Source organism: Panthera pardus, unplaced genomic scaffold (genome assembly GCF_024362965.1).
Source record: "Panthera pardus isolate Hobbes unplaced genomic scaffold, ASM2436296v1 HiC_scaffold_15, whole genome shotgun sequence".
NCBI lineage: Eukaryota > Metazoa > Chordata > Mammalia > Carnivora > Felidae > Panthera > Panthera pardus.
The window spans coordinates 22,600,596-22,623,812 of record NW_026526710.1 but is presented as its reverse complement, the minus strand read 5'-3'; the positions used below and the strand labels follow the sequence as shown (position 1 = coordinate 22,623,812).

The window sequence follows — 23,217 nt, the reverse complement described above, 5'->3', positions numbered from 1 at the left end:
AATGAAGTATTTTTTCCCTTAAGGTATGTACATTGCTTTCTTAGATATAATGCTATTATTGAACACTTACTAGACTACCATAGAGTATAAGCAACTTTTACATGTACTAGGAAACCAAAATATTCATTTAGCTTGCTTCACTACAATATTTGCTTTATTGTGGTGGTCTGGAACCTGCAACATCTCCAACATATACCCGTATGCCATTCTAACTCTACTTAAAATAAAACTGGAGTAGCTATATTAATTTCAGACAAAGTAGACACCAGACTAAGGAAAATTATTAAGGATAAAGAGGAGCATTACATAATGATAAAAGGGTCCTAACTGTATACATGCCTAACAAGAGAGTGTCAAAATACATGTGGCAAAAACTGATAGAACTGCAAGGAGAAGTAGACAAATCCACAATTACAAGTGGAGATTTCACTCTACCTCTATCAGTAATTGAAAGATCCAGGAGACAGAAAATCAATAAGGAAATAATTAAATGAAAAGTACTATCATTTGAATTCAGCTGATATTTATAAAATACTTCATTCAACAATAATATACACATTCTTCTCCAGATCACAAAGAATATTCAGTAAGGTAGACCACATTCTGGTTCATAAAACATACTTAAAAAATACATACATTTTTTTAAACATGTATTTATTTTTGAGAGACAGAGAGAGAGCGTGAGCAGAGGAGGGGCAGAGAGAGAGGGAGACACAGAATCTGAAGCAGGCTCCAGGCTCTGAGCTGCCAGCACACAGCCTGATGGGGGGCTTGAACTCACAAACTGTGAGATCATGACCTGAGCCGAAGTCAGTTGCTCAACTGACTAAGCCACCCAAGGGTCTCAACAAATTTAAAAGAATAAAAATCATACAAAGTATGCTTCAAGTCCACAACAGAATTAACCTAGACAATAATAACAGAAAGATACCAGAAAATCCCAAGAGATTAAACCACAGACTTCTAAACAATATATGGGTCAAAGTCTCAAGAGAAATGTAAAAACATTTAATTAAATGAAAAAGTGCAATTTATCAAAATTTGTGGAACACAGTCAAAGCAGTGCTTAGAAGGAAATTTGTAGCAGAGAATGCATATTTTAGAAAAGAAGAAAGACCTGATATAAAAAATCTAAACTTTACCTTTAGGAACTAGAAAAAGACAAACAAGCAGAAGCAAATAAATAATAAGTAGCAATATAATAATATATTAAGGCAATAATAAGCAAGATAATATAAAGCAAATAGAAAAAATAAATAATAAAAACTAGAAGAGAAACCCATGAAATTAAAGACAGGAAAACAACAGAGGAAAATCAATGAAATAAATAACTGATTCTTTGAAAAGAGCAATAAAATTAATAAACTTGTAGCTAGGCTAAGAAAAAAAGGGAAAAGACACAAATCACTAATGTCAGAAATGCAAAGGGGCCTTCACTACTGATCCCCTGGACAATAAAAGGAACATAAAGGAATATTATGAATAAACCCACAGATTGGATAACTTGGATGAAATGGGCCAGTTTCTTGAAAAAAAAAAATCCACTAAAACTCACACAAGGAAAAAGAACTAATCTGAATAGGCCTATTAAAGAAATTGAATCAACAATTAATAACTTTCCAAGAAAAAAAAGTACCAGGTCCACACAGTCTTATTGGTGAATTCTACCAAATATTTAAGGAAAAAATTATACCAATTCTCTACAATATATTCTAGAAAAGAGAAGAAGGGGAGGTATATCCTAACACTCATGAGGCAAATATTACCCAAATAAAAAATCAGATACTGATATTACAAGAAAAAAAAACAACACTATAGGCCAGTATCGCTCATGAACATAGATGTAAAAATCTTCAACAAAATATTGGCATATTGAATCCAACAATGTATAAGAATTACATACAATGACCAAATGGAATTTACTGCAGAAATGCATACTAGCTTAACATTCAAAGTGATTAATGTAGCATTGGTGGTATAGTGGTGAGCATAGCTGCCTTCCAAAGTGATTAATGTAATCCATCACGCCCAACAAAGCTGAAGAAAAATCTTATGATCATATCAATAGATGCAGAAAAGGCATTTGACAAAACCCAACATCCAGTCATGACAAAAAAAACTCGTAGGGGCGCCTGGGTGGCTCAGTGCTGACAGCTCAGAGCCTGGAGCCTACTTTGGATTCTGTGTCTCTGTCTCTCTCTGTCTCTCCCCAACTCGTGCTCTCTCTTTCTCTCTCAAAAATAAACATTAAAACAAACAAACAAACAAACAAACAAACCCCCCCCCCCCAAAACCAAACCCAACCAAATTCTTAGCAAACCAGGATTAGAGAACTTCCTCAATCTGATAAAGAATATCCACAAAAAAACTTACAGCTAACATCATACTTGATGGTGAGACACTAGATGCCTTCTCACAAGGCAGTAAGGATGTCCCCTCTCATTAGTTCTAATATTGTAGTAAAAGTCCTAGCTAATGCAGTAAGGTAAGACAGAGAAATAAAAGGCATACAGATTGGGAAGGAGAAATAAAGCTGTCTTTATTTGCAGATGACATAATTGTCTTTGTAGAAAATCTCCAAGAATCAAAAACAACAAAAACAGAATAAGCAATTATAGCAAGGCTTCAGGATACAAAGTTAACATACAAAAGTCCATGGCAGTAATGAACAACTGGTATTTGAAATTGTAATTACAATACTATTTACATTAGCATCAAAAATGAAGTAATTAGATATAAATCTAACAAAATATATCTAAATTCTAAATGAGGAAAACTATAAAACTGATGAAAGAAATCAAAGAACTAAAAAATGGAGATATTCTATGTTCATGGATAAGGGACTCAATATTGTTAAGATGTCAATTTTTCATAATTTGATCTAGAGATTAAATGGAATCCTAATAAAAATCCCAGGAAATTATTTTGTATGTATTGACAAACTGGTTCTAAAGTTTATATGGAAAGGCAAAAGACCTAGAAATAGATCCATACAAATATAGTCAACTCATCTTTGATTAAGGAAAAGGCATAGAAAAGATAGTCTTTTCAACAAATAATGCTGGAACAACTGGACAATCACATGCAAAAACTGAATCTAGACACATACCTTACATCTTCCACAAACATTAATTCAAAATGGATCATAGATCTATGTGGAAAATGCAAAACTATAAAATGAGAACTTAGAAAAAAACACAGTAGGAAGTCTAGATGAGCTTGGTTTTACATTACAAAGAGCTCACCAGGGTAAGTGTAGTTACCATCTGTCACCACACAAATTACTACAATACTATTGACTACAGTGGCAATGAGTTTTTGATATGATACTGAAAGCATGATCCATGACAAAAAATTTGGTTAGGTTGGACTTCTTTAACATTAGAAAATTACGCTCTGAGAAAGACATTGTTAAAAGAATGAAAGGATAAGCCACAGACTGGGAAAAAATATTTACAAATCACATTATCTGAGTAAGGACTTGTATCCAAAATATACAAAGAATTTGTAGAACAGTAAGAAAACAAGCAACCCAATCTAAAAAATAAACAAAAGATCTAAAGGGGCACCTCACCAAAGAAGATCCAGATGGCTAATAAGCATATGAAAAGATGGTCAACATTAGAAGTGAAAATCAGGGAATTGAAAATTAAAAAAATAAGAGATCACTCAATGATTATTAAAATGGTTAAAATCTAAAAAACTAATAACAAATGCTGAGCAAGGATGTGATCAAAAGAACTCAATCACTGTTGGTGGGAATGCAGTCATTGTGAAATATAGCCTGGGAGTTTCTTTAAAGCTAAACCTAGTTAGTCTTATGGCATGGCCCAGCAATGGCACTCCTAGGTATTTGCCCGAGTTGAAAACATTTATTCACACAAAAACCTCCACATGAATGTTCATGGCAGCCTTATATATTGTTTATACACAACTCCCCGAAATGGAAACTACCAAGATGTCCTTCAATGGGGGAATGGATAAACTGTGATATATACAAACTGTGGTACATCCATACAATGGAATATTATTTGGTAAAAAAAAGAAATGAGCTATCAAACCATGAAAATGCATGTAAGAACATTAAATAGATAATGCTAAGTGAAAGATGCCCATTAGAAAAGGCTACATACAGTATGATTCCAATTATATGACGTTCTAGAAAAGGCAAAACTATGGAGACAGTAAAAAGGCCAGTGATTGTCAGATGTTCAGGGAGGAGGAAGGGATCAATGAATAGCTACAGTACAAGGGATATTTAGGGAGAGGAAATTAGTGTGCATGATTATAATGCTGGATACATGACATTATGCATTTGTCAAAACACATACAACTATACAACACAAAGAGTGAACTCTAAACAATGGACACTACTTCACAAAAAATTGTTAAAAAGCTTTAAAGTATAGGACTAAGTACCCAGTGGAGTGTGATAATGGAATGTGATTATGTAGAACAGCATCCTTGCTTAGGAAGTGCCTCTCATAGGAAGAAGTGTCATGTGTTTATCATATGTGTTGTAGAGTAAAAGTAAAATCAAAACTGACAAACATGACAAAACCTGGTGAATCTAGGTGAAGGGTACAAAGATGTTCAATGGACTATTTTTCCATGTTGCTCAAGGTTTTAAAGTTTCAAAACAAAAGCCTATGAAAAAAAAGCCACTTCCAAGTCCTAGGTGCTGCTGACACAGAAAGTGTCTCATGCATTTTCTTGCACTTCTCCATTTTAATCTGTGTATATGTATGTGTGTAATGTGTTTATTTTTGGTTAATAGCTTTACTGAGATGTAACCCACATACCACACAATTGATGAACTTAAAATATACCATTCAACAGTTCTTGGTGTCTTCACAAAGTTGTGCAACAGTCGCAATAGCAATTTCAGAGTATTTTCATCATCTCAAAAATAAACTCTGTATCTGTTACCACCCCCCAATTCTCCCATTCTAGTCCATTTTCTGTTTTCATAGATCTCCCCTGATGGGATGATCTAATCTATTTCCATTTCCAGAGATGTCCCCATTCTGGACACTTCCTATAAATGGAATCACAGAATATGTGACATCCAGCATTGGTTTCTTTCACTTCACATGTTTTCAAGGTTCATCCATGCTGTGGAATGTATTGGTACTTGACTCCTTTTTTGTGACTGAATAGTACTTCATTATATGGATAACCACACCTTGCTTCCGTTAACGAACATTTGGTTGGTTTAAAGTTTTTGGCTACTGTGTATAATGCTGATAGGAACATTCATAAAGACATTCAATAAACGTTATTTGCATAGGCATGTTTTCATTTTTCTTGGATATTTACTGAAGACTGAAATTCTTGTGTCGGGGCCCCTGGGTGGCTTGGTTGGTTAAACATCCGACTTCGGCTCAGCTCACGATCTCATGGTTCATGAGTACGAGTCCCGCATCAGGCTCTGTGCTGACAGCTAGGAGCCTGGAGCTTGCTTCAGATCCTGTCTCCTGCTCTCTCTGTCCCTCTTCCACTCATGCTCTCTCTCTCTCTCAAAACATTTAAAAAAAGTTCCTTTGTCAAATGGCTATTTGAACATTCATATTAACGCTCAAATAAATGTTATTTGCGTAGGCAGGTTTTCATTTTTCTTGGGTATTTACTGAGGACCGTCAAATGTTATGCCTATGTTTAATTTTTTAAGGAACTGCCAGACTGTTTTCCAAAGTGTCTACCATTCTATATACCCGACAGCAGTGTACGAAAGTCCCAATTTCTTCACATTGATGCCAATACTTATTATCTATCTTTTGATTTCCTAGTAGTGTGGAGTGGAATCTTGTGGTTCTACTTGTATTTCCCCAATGGCTAATAATGTTGAGTATTTTTTCACTTGCTTAATGGGTATTTGTATATCATATTTAAAAACAGCTATTTAAATCCTTGGCCCATTTAAAAATTGTGTCATTAATCTATTACTGAGTTGCATGAGTTGTAAGAATACTTGTATTCTAGAAATAAGTCCTTTATTAGAAATATGATTAGCAAATATTTTTCCCAGTTCTAGTTTTTTCCCCACCATCTTGATAGTGTCCTTTGAAGCACAAGTGGTAAATTTTAATGAAATACAATTTACCTATTTCTTCTTTGCTTGTGATTTTGCTTTCATCTCCAAAAGTCCATTAGCAAATCCAAAGTCACAAGAGTTCTGTAGTTTGGCTATTACATTTATTTCTTTCATCTATTTTGAGTTAATTTTTGTATGCAGTGTGAAGTAAGGACCCAACTTTATTTTTTTGCATGTGGATATCCTGCTGTCCCAGTAACATTTGTTGATAAGACTGTTCTTTCAGGAGCACCTGGGTGCCTCAGTTGGTTACGCATCTGACTCTTAAATTGGGCTCGGGTCCTAATCTCACAATTTGTGAATTTGAGCCCCACATCAGGCTCTGCACTGATAGTGCAGAGCCTGCTTGGGATTCTCTCTCTCCCCTTCTCTCCCCCACTTTTTCTCAAAATAAACAAACTTAAAAAAAAAAAAAGACTCCTCTTTCTCCATCCATTGAATGGTCTTGGTGCCCTTGTTAAAAATCAACTGATCACAGAAATGTGAGTTATTTCCAGGATCTCAGTTCTATTCTTTTGACCTATAGGTTTGTCCTTGAGCTAGTACCACACTATCATGATTACTATTGCTCTGCATTAAGGTTTGAACTCAGGAAGTGTGAGTCCTCCAATTTTGCTTTTTTTCCCTCAGGACTGTTTGGGCTATTCTGGGGCCTTTGAGTTTCCACATGAACTTTGGGATCAGAGTGTTAATTTCTAAGCCAGCTAGAATTCTGAAAGGGATTGCACTGAATCTGTAGATCAATTTCGGTACTACTACCATGTTAACAATATTAAGACATCCAATGGAATGTCTTTCCATTTGTTTAGGTCTTTGGTACAACAATGAGTTGTATCATCCAAAATATAAGCGTTATACTGTATTTTTGTTAAATTTACTCATAAACATTTAATTCTTTTCTGTGCTATTGTAATTATTGTCTTAACTTCGTTTTTTGATTGTTCTTTACAAGTGTAGAGAAATACAACTGATTTTTATAGATTGATCCTGTACCTTCCAATCTTGAAGTCATTTAGCCTAGAAACTCTAGTACAATGTCTTGTTCCTGTTCATTTTCCTTAGGAAGAAAGCCTCCAGTCTTTTCCATTAAGTATGATGTTAGTTGTATGGGGTTTTCAAAGATGTCCTTTTATTATGTTGATGGAGTTAGTCTATTCCTAGCTTGCTCTTATTTGTTTAGGTCATGAATGGGTGCTAGATTTAATCATGTGGTATCTGTTTTTATTCTATTGACATAGTATACTGTATCAATTGATTTTTATATGTTGAGCCAAATACATATACACATACATGCATATATACATATATATACACATATATGTATATATGCATGTATGTGTATATATGGCTGTATTTTTGAGGATTTGTGTCCACAGTCGTAAGAAATATTGGTTTGTATTTTTCTTTTCTGTGATATCTTTGTCTGCTTTTGGTAACCTGATGATTGGGCTCCTAGCATAAGTTGGGAAATGTTCTCTCCTATTTTTTTAAAAAAGATTTTATTTTTAAGTAATCTCTATACTCAGTTTGGGCTCGAACCTACAATCCTAAGTCAAATGCTCCATTGACTGAGCCAGCCAGGTACCCCTCTCCTATTTTTTGAGAGAGTTTATGAAGAATTGGTATTAATTCTTTAATTGATTGGCAGAATAAAGAAATAAAGCCATTGGGGTCTAGGCTTTTCTTTGTGGGTTGTTGTTTACTAATTCAAACTCTTGTTATAGGTCTATTCAAATTGTCTATTTCTTCTTGTGTCAGCTTTGGTAGTTCATGTCTTTCTAGGAATTTTTCCATTTCATTTAAGTTATCTAATTTATTGGTATACAATTAAATATAATACCTTCTTATTTATTTATTATTTATTTATTTATTTATTTATTTTGCAACAGCCTTCATTTCTTTAAGTTTACCTATTTTGAGAGAGAGAGACAGACAGACTATCCCAAACAGGATCCACACTATCAGCAGGGAGCCTGATGCAGGGCCCAAACCCATGAAATGTGAGATCATGATCTGAGTGAAGTCAGATGCTTAATGACTGAGCCACCCAGGTGTTCCAACAGCCTTCTAATTGTCTTTATACTTTAATACAACTTCATATCCTGCTTTTTCCAAATAACACTCCATGTGAACTATTTTTCTATAGTACTTCAGTCTCCATAGATATTAATTAGGGGCTACAAAATCAATAGGTTATTTCCTCAATACTTCTTTTTTGAGGCAGTTGGGTAAATGTGCTCTATTATAATGTTGCAATAGATATCTTTGGACATGACAGAATACCTGGGTCAGACACCATCACTGAATACCTTTCCTCAAGGAGTTCATGGTGAATTATATTCCAACCTAGTCTGAGAGCCCTCATACCTGCTTGCATTCATTCTGCTAACCAGAAAGTGTGACCATAGGCCCTAGGACTGTTAGCCCTTCCTTTGGGCACTACCTTCTGCTGTTCTTCCTCCTGGTAACCCCAGGTCATAGAAAGGCAGACAGGCACACCAGTGTGTACAAATCCTAAACTTTTTCCATCTGTACCCATGTATCAAACTAGGAAAACCCAGAACCTCCTAACTCTGCTCCATGAAAGCCTTTGCTTTCCTGCTCCCCATTCTAATCCTCTACAGCAGGACAAAACATCCACTTCTGGGTGTAGCTTGATGTTCTAGAAACCTTAAATCAGTGTTTCCCAAAATCCTTTCAAAATTTTTTAGACTTTGTGTAATTATAGCTTTATAAAATACAATAAGAATGTCACAGCAATGTCAAACTGCCACACAAGTTTCTAAATTGATCACTTTCTGAGCTCAATACCAGTGCATGAACCTCACTTTGCTTAGCCTTATACTAGCTCAGGTGGTCCCACTCTCTATGGCTGAAACTTCTATGAGAGTCCTCAGTAGTCTCCCCACCTCCTGCCTCTGACACCCCATTCAGGGCTCCTGACCTCAGGGGCCTCCCAGCCTGTATGGGCCGCTACCACTGGTCACTCAGGATACCAGGTTATGTAGATCTATAGCAGCTGTCCCCTAGATTAAGATACTTGCTGAAGAGCACAGTTGGCCAGAGTTGCCCCACTTACACATGGGCTCCATCATAGGTTCTACCTGCACACAGGCCAACTTGTACCCCTCTCTGTACCTTTGACTGATGAACAGACTTAAGGCAGGGTGAAGTAGAGGGCCCACAGGTTCAACTAGAACTGCCACCCTGAACCTGGGAGGATAGCATTAGGCCCCAAGACTCACCTAACACTGTTGGCAAAGAAGTGCCAGGCAGGTTGCAGTGACCAACTGCCAAGCCACCATGAAGTACAATAAAGGAGTAACAGCAGGAGCTGATATGTGCTGCTCACTATGAGACCAAGATCAAGGCATGGTTTTACAGGCACTCCATCCCTCTTCAATTTTCAAGTTATATTTCCTATAGGTAGTGCTCCTCGGAGAGCCACTCTGCTTAGGAGGAGATAGGCTGAGAAAGCTTGTGTGTCTTGCTTAAGATCACCCCACCAGAAAGTAGAGAGTAGGGACTTAACCTCACAGTATATAGCTCTGAGTGCTGCTCCTTACCATGCATGACACTGTGCTCCCAAGGAAGACCTCTGCTGATGGGTAATTGAAAGGGTTCCCCTTGGCTTTTACTGAGAATCAATACAAGAAACAGCCATATCAAGAAAGCTACATTTTCTGTAAAGCCTTTATTAAAGATAGTGTATTTTATTCTGTTTTCCTTATATAAGTATCCAACCATAACTCCTTAGGATTTAGCACCGAGCTCTTGGAGTCTCACCAGACATTCCCGTTGCCTTGGAGGCAGGAAACTCAGCCCTGAGTAAATGCTCACTCGCTGCCATTTTCAAGTGAGAAGCTGGGAATGACAAACTTGATGCTCCCTTACTCTCTTCTATAGTTTTTCCTGGAGCTGGAGGTATGGCTGAAAGGTCTTGTGAGACCTCAGGTACACAGCTGCTGAGGGACCAATCGTGGTGGCATCAGGGCCCAGATAATGCAGTCAAGACTTTGCTTTCTAGTAGCCTGTTTCAAGGGGTATTCTATATGCTTCCCCAATCAGGGTTTGTACTCTCTAAGAGATGGAAAAGAGTATGACAAAGATCATGGAAACCTGCAAGACAAATGTGGGGTGCCTTCCTCAATGAAAAGAAGAAATTCCTGTCTATGGTGCTCTTAGTTTCTCTAAGGCAGGGATTTAGTTTTACTTATTCTGTTCAGAACTCACTCTGCTTCCAAACTGAGGTTTCAACATTTGAGTTAAGCCTGTGAAATACCAGATACTCCCTCTTGACAAAACTGCTCCACAGCATGCCCTCTTTCGGGGAACTCTTGCTAGGGCACACTGTTCCTTCTGTCTGCCCTCCTATCTCTAGCCTCTCCTTCTTACATTCCACTTTCTCACTTCCATACCAGTCAGTTCCTAAGATGTAATGCTCTGTTCAGCTGGGTTTCATCTGCTGTTGGACATGCTTACCGTGGCTTTTCAATTGCAATGATTTTTATTTTTCTTTGCTAAAAGTAATTTCTGGCTTATTTCCAAGTCTATCTGGTCTTTTTTATGGTACATTATTTCTTTTGAGCCATAATTCACATACCACAAAATTCATCATTTTAAGATATAGATTCAGTAGTTGTTGTTTTTTTTTTTTTTTTTTTCCCTAACACCAGAGTAATTTCATAATACAGAAACTCTGTATCCACCAGTGACATCCTAACCTCCTCTCTCCTCAGCCCCTGGCAACTACTAATACTTTCTGTCTCTGTAGATTTGCCTATTCTGGACATTTCATAGCAATGGAATTGGACAATATGTGGTCCTTTGTGACTGACTCCTTTTATTTAGCATGTTTTCAAGGTCTGTCTGTGTGGCATAACATTTAAGTACTCTATTCATTTTTACTGCCAAATTATTATTTGTATTACTATGCAAGTAGCTATTTGTATTATTGTACAGATATACCACATTTTGTTTATTCATCAGTTGATAGACATTTGAGTTGTTTCCACTTTGTGGCTATTGTGAGTAGCACTGATATGAACATTTGTGTACAAGATTTAAAATAAATATAGGTTTTCAGTTCTCTTAGGTATATATGTAGGTGTGGAATTGCTGGGTTACATGGGGACTCTATGTTTAACCATTTCAGAAACCATCAGATTGTGTTCCAAACCAGCTTTTATAATCCCACACAGCAGCATTTTATAATCCCACCGGCAATTCATGAGAGTTCTGATTTCTTCCCATCCTCACCAACACTTTTCATTATGTGACTTTTTGATTATTGTCATCCTGGTGGTTATGAAGTGGTATCTCATTGTGGTTTTGATTTGCATTTCCCTGATGACTAATGATGTTCAGAGTCTTTTTATGTGTTTATGGGTCATTTATGTATCTTTGGAGAAATTTCTATTCAAATCCTTTATTTTTAAATTGGGTTATTAGTCTTTTTATTGTTGAGTTATAAGTTCTTCATACATTTTGGATCCTAGATCTTTATCAGATGTGACTTACAAACATTTCCTCCCATTCTGTAGAGTGTCTTTTCACTACGCTGATTATGATCTTTGAATCACAAAAGTTTTAAATTTTGATGAAATCTAATCTATTTTTTCTTTAGTTGCTTGTGCTTTAAGTGTTATATCTAAGAAACAGTTGCCTAATCTAGTGTCATATAGATTTACATCTGTATTCTAAGAGTTTTAAAGTTTTAGCTCTTACATTTAGTTCTTTGACCCATTTTAAGTTAATTTTTGTATGTGGGATGTTTACTAACCTTTCCTCACATTTTGTTTTATCTTTCATGTCTTTAAGTATACTTACTTTATAGTCTTTACCTGGCAATTCTCTCTTCTATGATCAAATTTATAAAAAGGTCTAAACCTGCTCATTATGTCTCCTGACATTTGTATGTAATACACTGTTTCTTCATGTGTTTTGTTACTTTGGATTTTGAGTCCCTCTTTGGCAGTGCTTTGTCAGTGGGAATGCTGTACTTGCTGGGGTGAGGGAAATGGCAGTGGGGATTTGCATTGGTTTTTCCAAGGGCCTCTGGGTGTTAATTAGTCAAAAATCTCCTTTTGTGTTCATTTCTTTGCTTGATGGTTTCGAGATGACATGGTTAGTGTTAAACATCCCCAATCCACAGGAGGGCAGGCCTGTGGCTATACAGTCCGTTTTCCTAACCCTAAGGACTGGCTGAGATATTTCAACTTCTTGGCCATGTTCTCATGCTGCCCTTCAGGCTTTTTCTGTCCTCTCTCTCACTAGAGGTATACTTTGTCAAGAAGTTTGACTTAATGTTAGTGTCTTAGTTCCAACCCACTACATGGCTCAGGCTCAAGGCCCTGTCTTGAATCTTTGTGGCCATTAAAACTCAAGGTTACCATGTAGGTAACCCCTCCCAGCCCAACACCCTGGTCATTTTGTTTACTCTTAGATTTTGGCTCCAGGGGATTTCCCTTACTTTATCATCAACTGGTTACATGTTTTAAGGATATGTATTGCAGTTCATCCACCATTTCAAAGTACTGAGCAGCAGGAAGGTTTTCAGATCCTGCATACTACTAGACAGAGAAACTGCTAGATAAAGAGATCGTGTGGAATACCTGTATACTAAAACAGGCATGATCACACTATAGAGTAGAATACAAGGTCCTGCACCAAGGTCAAAGATGCAGTAGCTGACCTGAGAGTCCTCCCATGCTGGTCTCCAGAGGCCGTTCTCCAAGGAGAACAAATTCTGATTAGACAAGCAGTTTTGAGATCATGAGTCAAGTCCTGGGGACAGTATATTACAGTTTTAGCTCCAAGACATAGTCTACTGCAAGGTCAGGTCTCATCACAAATGCTCCCTTTGTTGAGTGCCTGTTGGTTGTGTGGTAACTGCAAGAGTCTGTGACAAATGTCCTGCATTTAGCTGATAGTGGCAAAGGCTAGGTAGGGTGCTGCTGAGCCTGTCGTGTCAAGCTGGGGTGCAACCTCAAGAGGACATCACTTAAGGCCTTGGCACCTCTGTTAGGAAGCTGGCCCAGCCCACCTCTAACTCCCCCAAACCCCTACCTCACTGGGCTATGCAGTGAACTCTGTGTTGTGGTGCACTCGTGGTCATGGAGCTGGGGACACGCTCCCCAGGAATCAGAAAAGCTCTGTGCCAACAAACCCACTTGCTCTAGCCACCTCAGGAGGACTGTTAATTCCAAGAAATAGGCTACATCCCATGTGGCTTGGTTGCCGTGTGCTAAGGGAGATGCAGAGAATGGGGCGAGTAGCATAGAGCTTGTAAGAGCTCAGAAGCTTATATACTTGCATGAAGACCTCTTCTCTATCATTTTTATCTCTGCTCCTAAACACCTGGTCAGTGTCTGAGCAGGCCATTACTTCCACGATGCGGCAGTATCACAGCTTTCTATTTCCCCACCCAATCTCCCATTCCTCTTCTAGGCAAACTCGGCTCCATTCAAACAATGACCTTGAACTCCACAGAGCCTCTGCACTGACCAGCCCTTGTGGTGTTGTTGCCCTCGATGTTCTTTGTGTCTGTTCTGTACCCGCCATGGCTTCTTCCAATCATTTTCCCACTTGGAAAACCTGCTCCTTTCTCCTTGGACCCAGGGGCTCCTGAGTCCAGAGGGACCAGAGTGTGCTCCTGCATGGGAAAGCAGGCTGCTTGGTGGGAAAGTGGCTGCTGCACTGCTAGCTGAGATTGTGTCCTACTTGGTCTCTCGGGGGCCCACACAGCCACCACCTACCTTTCCACAGTTGTTGGAGTCACACTGGTCAAGGCAGGAGCACCTGGTGTGGCTTTAGACCGCTCCGTGAATCGGGAGTCAAATGCTTTCATGGGTTCAATCTTGGACGGGGTTGTTAACACGGAGGGTGACGATGCAGCAGGAGTAGAGGTAGCATTCACACTGGGGGTGGGGAGTAAGAAGATGGGAGAGTACGTTAAGCACAATCCATCAAGCATTTGGGAGTCCTACATTTGTGTTATCTGGAGCCAAATAAAAGGGCCACAGATATCAAACTTCTATAAATACAATTTCAAGATGTAATCTACTATTCTTATTTCTTCAATATTTTCATCTGTAAAAATCAGGAAGTTTGGCTACTGAGAAGGTCATGAGCAAATGCACTCACATTTGCCCCACTGTATTGTTGTGAGAGATTCTAGAGGTAGCATGAGGCCTAGAAAGTGGCTCTTACAACCTTTCTCACTATACAGCCCTACCTCCACAACTTGAATACAGCATTTCCATCCCAAACCATTCCAAACCAAAGCAGCTTTTCCTACTTTGACTAATGGTCTAACAAGAAAAGTCCCCAACCAGGGTCCTGAAGCCACTGTCTATTCCCAGCCTTCATGCTCAGCCAAACACACTGTGGCCTGGGAAGCCCCTCTCTCATCCCGCCTCGGCAATATGCGATCTTCATACTCTCCTCCAAGTGCTCATCTCATAGCCCTTGTCTTCTCCACAGAGAATAGGCCTAGGCATGAGCCTGTAAGTTTCCCCCATGCCCAAGCACATCACACACGCTGAGTCCCAAAGCCACTGGGCCTCCTACTGACCACATCCACCCACCTGGACCCCACAACAGACACCTGGCAGGCATCCTGGAGTTCCTTCCTCCTCTCCCAGGACCTGCAAGGCCAACTGTTAAAATGTCTCACAGATCTGGAGCTGTCTATCCTTCCCCAGACACCCTTCCTGAGATGACTGGTGTGGCAATGATCTCCACCGTGCAGTGGGGGCCTAAGCCACTTCAAATGTAGAACTGCTGGAAAGTGGGGCTGACCCTGGGGCAGGCAATGCATCCCTGGGTGGTTCGCACCCTTAGGAGTGAGGAGTGCATCTTGGGACTGCATCTTGCCCCAGGAGGTGAAGTCCTCATGGCCCTGTGCATCAGAGACTCACCTGAACAAGGTCTCCCTCCCAAGCAGGACCTCATCAAAAATCAAGCACCTTTCTTTTTTTTATCGAAGGAGCCATGAAGTGTCAGCAGAACTGTGTCCAAATTTGAACTTTCCCCAGGGACAGGAGCAAGCCTTGGCATGCCCACTCACCTGTCCTTACTGACAGTATCACCAGCCGGCCTGGCACCAGCTGTCGCCACAGGCTCTGTGGAGGGCTTCGAGGCGCCAAAGGAGTTGGGGGTACTGGAGTCGAGTGGCAGTAGCTGTGGATTGCTATGAGAGGAGAGCATGGTACCCGCCAGGGAGCCCGAGAGTGGGATGCTGTTAAAGAATGCCGTGGAGAAGTCCCTGTTGTCAAGAACAAAAATCAGCCTGGGAAATCAGACACATCAAGTACTTTCTATGTTTGAAGTGATTTTTTTCTGGGTCCAAAGGTGAAGTATTTTCATGGAAGAAAATGTGCCAAGTCACAGAAAAGTAAAAAGAAAACTAAAATTATGTCATACATTATGTGTAATCGAACCTAAGATGAACTGATACTTCATGTGCCACTAAGAAAGAAGAGGTTATTACCAAATGTAACTGTCAGAAGCTCCTGATTATAAGATGTACCCTAATCTCAGAAATGTTAAAATATGCAGGCGTGTGTCTCAGAACTCATGAAATGCAGCACACAGAGCAGGACTCTTTCATTATGGGCTGTGTGGATATACGATAATTTACCTAACCAGCCTCTACTGCGGAATGCCAGCGCTGTCTCCCAGCTTTTTCTGTAACAGACACTGCTGTCACAGGTGGCAAGATACTGCAGTGTTAAGGCTAAGGGCCCCGGGCCAACCTGGCCAGGTTTTACTCCTTTGCCATGAACAAGCTCTGGGACCTTGGGCACTTCAACCACTCTGTGCTTCAGGTTTCTATCTGCAAAACAGAAATTCACAGAACCCTCCTGAGGCTGGGACTAACGTGGTTAGTGTAGCACACACTTAGAACGCATAGTAGCTGCTCAAAGATGCACCCTGTCATAATCATCAGTACAACAGTTGTTTCACAGATTACATGAGATAAATTCCTAGAAGTGGAATTTCAGCAGCAGATGGAATGTTCATTGATGAGTTTTGATAAATAGTTCTAAAGTGCCTTCCTTGGAGGTTTAAATTCCAGCTGTGTATCAGAGTGCTTGCTTCCCCAAACCGTCACCAACAGTTTTACCAAATTTTTTGATACTTGACAATTTGATGAAAAATGGTACCTTACTATAGTTTTAATAATTTGCAATTACTTTGATGCGAGGTTGAGATTTTTTCATGCGGAAGCATATGATTTCCTTTATCTGGTGAACTGTTTATATTCCTTATTTATTGTTCTATCTGGTTGTCTTTACTATTGATTCCAAGACCTACTTACATATCTAATAAATTCCTTACACGAGCAGGAAGTATTTTCCCCAGGATGCTGTTTTTTTTTTTTTTTTTTTGTAAAGACTTTATTTTTAACTAATTTCTATACCCAACAGGAGGCTTGAACTTACAACCCTGAGATTAACAGTTGCATGTTCTTCCAACTGAGCCAGCCAGGTGTCCCCATGATGCTGTTTTGACTCTTTATAGTACAATTTTCCTTGCCCCCAAAATGTTTTTTGTGTGGACTAAATTTTGTGCCATAGATCATAAAAATATTCTTTTAAAGAATCTTCTAAAATTTTAAACAACAAAAAAGTTAAAAAAAAAATCTGAGTTGCTTGGAATGTATCTAATTTTAAGTTGTGAGGTAGGGATCTAACTTTGTTTCTATAGGTAAGTAGTCCTGACCCTCTCTCTCTCTCTCTCTCTCTTTCTCTCTCTCGATGTAATGTAATTTATTACATTAGCTGATGTCTCATCACTGATGCAAAATGCCACATAAATTCCCATAAATATTTGGGCTTAGTTTTGCGTTTTCTATTGTATTCCACCACTCTGTCTATTCATATGTCAGTACCCATTTTATTACAGTTTATAAGTTTTAATTTCTGGTGGGGCTAGTCTTCCCTGATTTTCTTTTTCAGAAATATTTCAGTTATTCCTGCTTATTTTTCCACACAAGTTTAGAATGAGCCTGTCTGATTCTGAAAACTCCTGTTGGTTATTTGTATGGGCTCATGTTGAGAGAGATTTATCATCTTTATAATGTCAAATCATCCTAGGGAAGAAATGGATGTACATTTCTAATTATTTCTTTGAATTTTCTTTTAGGTCTCTCAGTAGGATTTTATAATTTTTCTTCATAAAGACCTTCTACATTTCTTGTTACGTTGTAGGCACTGCATTTGTGAAAGTGATCTTCTAAAGGTAGTTGGGGCCACTTGGATCTCATTGTGTTGATTGTGTCCACTTTATTATCTTCTTTTATTATCTATGGCAGTTTTCCCAGTTGATTCTCTTGCAGATCACACCATCTTTTAAATAATGATACATCTTACCACCTCCTTTCCAATATATTCTTTCTCTTGACTAATTGTATGACCTAGGACTTCCAGAACAATGTTAAATTATAGTTACCAGACTAGATGCATGCTTAGTTTTTGAATTTACTTTAAAATAAGGTAGTTTTTATCAAGTTAAGGAAGTGCCCATCTATTTAAATAAATTTTAAATCAGAACAATGTTGAATTTAATAAAAATGTCTCTTAGGCATCTATGGAGATGACCATATATTTCTTTTGATCTTTTGATATGCAGAAGCAAATTAAATTTCCCCAAATTTGAACCACCTTGCTTTCATGAAATAAATCTTACCTGGTCATAGCGTATTAACATTTTAACACACTGTAAGTTTCTGTTATTTTATTTAGCATTTTTGCATTGGCGTTCAGAAATGAGATTGATCAGGAATTTATTATGTTCTACCTTTGTCATGTTTTTGATGTAAATCTGTGTTCATTTCAAAAACGGTTTTGTAATGCACTAGAGTATTTTCAAGTATTTTGAATGGTATTAGAATGATCTGTTCCTCTAATTATTAGAATGAAACTTTCTTATAATTTCTCTGTGAAACCTTCTTAGTCTGGTGGCTTTTGGTAGGTTAGTTCTGGGACAGCGTCCTCTATTTCTTCTATAATAATTCATTTGTATAGACTTTCTTCAGTTTTCATAATTTTATTTTCCTCAAAATCACCTACTTTCAAATTTATTTACACAGAATTCAGTAAAGAAGTCTTTTGTCCTTTTGATTTATTCTTTACCTGTGATTACTTCTACTTAAAATATTTGTTTTTTCTTTTCTTGCTTGATTAAACTAATCATTACCTATTCTGTTGCTACTTGTTTTAACATGGGAGTCAAGAGGGCAAAAAAGCCTTTAAGACCAAAAGAATCAAGTTCTGGTGCCAGAAATAGGTGTCCTGTGGCAGAAAGCTGGCTTAAGGCCAGGTGGAAAGCCACTAACACCTCTATCTCCTCATCAGGTAGGGCTTGAAAGGATGCTTGGAAGAAAAATGTCACCATCACCACCACCTCCATTACCCTCACTTCCACAGCTTTTCACAGTGTTCAAAGCACAGTCACATGTACCTGTCTCATTTGGTCCTAATAAAAAGTAAGCATGTAGCATTACCCCTGGTAGGTGAACAACGGAAAAAGGCTCGATCAAAGGAAAACCACTCTCTGGGAGGCGTCAGGAGACTTGGCTCCATCTGGTCAGGTCTCTGCCCTCCAGGGCCTCACAGCCCACACCCCCAACATGAGGAGGTCAGATCAGCACATCATATGACAGAAGGTCTCTTCAGACTTCGAAACAACTGCAAAGTGCAGAGGACTAGTGTGGGTAGCACCCTGAGCACACTGGTTGAATAAGTATAAAACCTGAAATCACCTTGACAGCGGGGGGACTATTTCTTTCACACAGGGCCTTACCATCCTTTGAATCAACATGCATTGTTTTGAGGAGAATGACTAATACAAAAGCAAGCCTGACTACAGACTCTGAGACAACAGCAAATGGTGACTGAGTCCACTTTTCCCCTACTTTTCCCCCCTCAGGGAAATGTGCCTCAGAGCCCTACTTTCTGTCCAGTAATTCCACTTCTGGGAAGTATCCTGTGGTAACAGTCATGGGTGTGCTCAAAGATTAATTTACAATCACAAAACACCGGACACAAACTACAAGTCTACACTTAAGGGTCTGGTCAAGTAAATCATGGTGCATTCACAACCTGGGAACCTGGACAATCAGCAAGTCTTTGCTTCAGAGGACTATTTATTAAAATGGATGCAAGGTCAAGATACAGGAACAGGTGGGGAAAAAGACCGGAGATACAGATACCAAAATGTTAACAGTAATTATATCTGAGAGACTAGATTAAGGGTAATGTTTATATCCTTCTTTGGGTTTTTACTATTCAAAAATGTGTATAAAAGGGCAAAATGAAACAAAAAAAAATCAGTCCAACTTCTCTCCCTGGTTTCTTCAATGCCCCACCAACAATGAGGCAGAACTGGCCGTGTGGACACACAGGCCCTGTGAAGGTGCCCTTGCCTTCCAGCCTGTCACAGGCTCCTCCCAGCCCACCTTCTGCATGAGTCAAATGTGCATAAGGGCTCTGTAGGAAGCACAGGGCTTTGAGCCTGGTGGGAAGCTGGGCTCTACTCCCCCATTTCCAGATTCTAGGGGTCAGATTGACCCAAGAGCCTGTGAAGACCCTGATTATGAAAGTGCTAACTGGTGAAAGGAGAAAGGAAGAACTCCCCAGATAAAGCCACAGAAAGCTCGGTGAGTGAATAAGTACCCGGTGTCCAGCTGTGCTATGCAGAGAGGTGTGATTCTTCTGCGACCATCTGCAGTCCGAGTCTCAACTTGTTTCTTCAAAAGATTCTGGCAAAATAGAGTGACATATATGAATGGAAAAGTTTCTCCCAAGCACCTCCACATATAAAAAAATAAGGCTTCTAAGGAAATGAATTCTAACTTCCTTTTCTATGGCCTTCTGGTCCAACTAAACTCAGCCACTGAGCAAGCATTTTTGTCAGGGTGAGCATTCAACTTCCTGCACTGTAAAGCAGCAATGACAGAAAGCTCCCAGTTGAACTGGCTTCAGTACCTTGCTCTCATCACCTGCACAGCAGGCCTGGCCAGGTTTCCTAGGCAGTGAGCATATGCCAGTCTGGCCACTCTCAATCAGCAGCCGAGGGAACAAACAAATGAAACCTGTATCCGTGAGCCACTCTTGTCTCTAAGTTGTGATTTGCAAATCTTCTTTCATCAGAATCATTTCTTCTACTGAAGGCTCATAAAACCAAAGGTTCCCAGTCACACATTGTGTCCAAATTACAGATTTGTTGCCCTGTATAGGTCCTGGAGATCATTTAAGTTCCCCAGGTGATCCTGACGTTTCCTGCTCTGTTCCTGCCCCATCTCCACCCCCTCCCCCAGTGAGACATGGGCTTCCAGAGGAAGAAGGGGGAACCCATTGATATATCCTAAGGACAGAACCTGACACCCACTGTTCTCAGTATCTAAAATTTCCTAAAAAGGCTAGAAGTGAGGTTTGGAAGCTCCTATAAGAAATGATATCCTCTACAGAGGCCTTTGATAAAGTGCCTTAGGCCCCATTACTACCTCATGCAGCTGATGGCAATGGGGCCAAGTGGCCCCAAACTGGCTTACCCCTGGGTCCTGTTCTAGGCACAGCATACACCTGCTTACCGAATTGTGTCTGTGCTATGTTCAGACTGCTTGTTCCCCCTGCTCTGTCCCTGGGTGTGTACCCATGTCCTCAGGGCTATGGGGATGAGCCCTCACCTTCCTAATGTCTTCTAGACTCTCCCCATTGACAACGCCAGCAACTGAGGTAGCTGAACTTGTCTCTCTGGCCGAGGCACTCTTGTGGTCCAGCTGCTGTTGTTGCTGCCTGCGCTGGTATTTGAGCATCTCTGGGTTCTCGATGACAGCTGTGGAGAGCTGGGCCTCAGTCATGATGGCCAAGCTCTTGCCATAGGTAGACTGGTGAATGCGGCTCTAGGGGAAGCAGAAAGAAGTGCAACAGACCAGCTGTGAGCAGCAACGTGGTGGCTAGTGCCCACCAGTGGGTGAGTTGCGTGTTGACTCCCCTGGTTCTGAGAATGGAAAGGGTCTTGGGCAGTGGTCCCAGGTTCTTAAATCACCCCAAGTACCCCAAACACTTTTTGGGAATCAGACACTGAAGTTCAGAGCTTTCTCACACCATTCTTGTTTGCTGTCATCAGTTCCATGTGAATGGAAGTTACCATGGGGCTGCTAACAGTATCTAAGAGTAAGGGAATGTCTGGCATAGCAAACCTGGGGAAATCTTTCTCTGCCTCTCCTGTCCCCCAACATGTCCTGACCCTTCTGAGCAGGGTCCCTCCCTTCACCTTCCTAGGTCTCATTAATTCAATGCCACAACAAGCCGGACAGGACCCCATGTTGGCAGGGATAGCATCCCCAGCACGTTAGAGTGATTAGTGTGATGAAGAGTAGACTCATAAGGAAGGCCTAATGACCAACACGGAGGCCAGCAGGACATATGCCTCACAGCAGAGGATGCTGGGCAGGGGGAGGTCACGCCTTGGGATTTGTTTCTGCAGGGCCTGGTGTGTTGTGTGTGGCTGGGAACTTCCCTCCTTTGCTACCTGTCCCTTCTGCCCTCAATCCTTCCCCTGGAATCTGGAGGAGAATTCAGAGTTTGGCAGATGTTTACCTGTGTGTCTCAAACATGGGGTCCCTGCCTGCCATTTGGGAAAAGGTAAGCTAGATGGTGTTATTTTGTAGCCCTCCCCGCCAGTGCCCTCCACCGGACTCTCCAAGGGGGAGGAGAGTGCATAGGGATCCCAGGTTACCTGATGACAGTGACAAGGCAGAAAGACCTGAAGCCACTGAGACACTCATCCCTTCATTGGCAAGTGACTCTTGGGGTGCCAGGCCATTTTAGGTGCTGTCATCAAGGCAGACCCCTATGCCCAAGGGGTTTACTTCATAGCATGAAGTCCACACAGTAGCTTATGAGGGAGCCTCTACCAGTAATTGCAGCTCAAAGGGGAGAGCTGCCCACCTGCTCTGGGCTTTCACAAGGCTCCTTTCAGACAAATGAATACATTCCACTGAGTGGTGGCAAAGGCCCATCTGTAGAAATGTCTGCCTTCTAAGTCTATGGTCCATAAAGCAGGGCCTTTCCTAAAGTCCTTGAAGAAGGGCACATGGGTCACCCTGTCCTGGGCAGAGAGCACAGAGGGGAGGAAGCCTATGGGCCTGGCCCATGGTTCTGTTCTCATACTTAAGGGTTGTGTATGGTCTTGGCGAAGAGTCACACTATTTTCCGAGGCTTAGTTACCTTGTTGATAAAATGAATGAGCCTTGCCTTGAAGGGTTTTATAGAATTCAAATGAAATAATACATGCAAAATACATAGCCCAGAGTCTGGGGTGCAGCAAGTGCTAAGAAACCATCAATGTTACTGCTCTATGGCAACTATGTTTGTATGACACAATGGGGAAAGGGACGTGAGCAGGAACCCTTAGGAGTCACTCTTGCTATCTCCCACATGTGAAAACATCCCAGTGTGTGGCTAATTATCACCTCAAGAACAGATGCCCAAAGTTGTTTTATTCTTAGTTCCAAAACTGATTTCTGACATGAATGAGAGCCTCATCTTTATTTAATCTATTAAATTAAATGTAAAATGTACATTTTACATTTACATTAAAATGTAAAAAAAAAAAAAAAAAAAAAATTACCATCTGTACGAGACAAATACCCAAGAATACTTTAAGAAACAATGTGTCTGTGTATGTCCTAAGGAGAGGGTCCAATCGAAGGGGCTGTGGTGGCCATTTCTGTGGCCCAAGAGCAAGCGCAGCACTCAGGCTACCAGTTGGAGGTGTACTGTTCTCCTACCTTCTCCTCCTCGCTCAGGGGGTCTCCAAGCTCATCCTGGGAGAAATCTAGAAACGCCACAGAGCCATCCATGGAGCACACCAAGATGCCCAGCCCATTCAGAGTCCTGAAAAAGGTGGCTATTAGCAGTCTGGGAGCAAGTCCCTATGGGGCTTAACCACACCTCCAAGGCTGGACCGGGAGGGTAGCATGCAGGGTTCTTCTCAGATGCCAGAAACCCCTTGTTACCTTCTATGGCATTCTTTGGTAGGGTGGGGGCAGGGGAGACAATCACACTGCAGAAGGTTCTGGTGCCCTTTAGTTCTTTGCACATGTACAA

At 40.3% G+C, this 23,217-nt stretch overlaps 1 protein-coding gene across 4 annotated transcripts in view; it reads right to left on the bottom strand.

Moving 5' to 3' along the window:
• The window catches only part of LOC109258624 (protein HIRA), a 91,285-nt gene that overhangs the window by 26,664 nt on the left and 41,404 nt on the right, over positions 1 to 23,217 (bottom strand). For all 4 annotated transcript variants that reach the window (XM_019435574.2, XM_053902269.1, XM_019435576.2 and 1 more), the window contains 5 exons: positions 22,899 to 23,004; positions 20,790 to 21,005; positions 19,777 to 19,862; positions 15,165 to 15,362; positions 13,852 to 14,013 (listed from right to left, as the gene is read on the bottom strand). In XM_019435574.2, the coding sequence (XP_019291119.1) occupies positions 13,852 to 14,013; positions 15,165 to 15,362; positions 19,777 to 19,862; positions 20,790 to 21,005; positions 22,899 to 23,004 (768 nt within the window). The remainder of the gene's footprint in view (positions 1 to 13,851; positions 14,014 to 15,164; positions 15,363 to 19,776; positions 19,863 to 20,789; positions 21,006 to 22,898; positions 23,005 to 23,217) is intronic.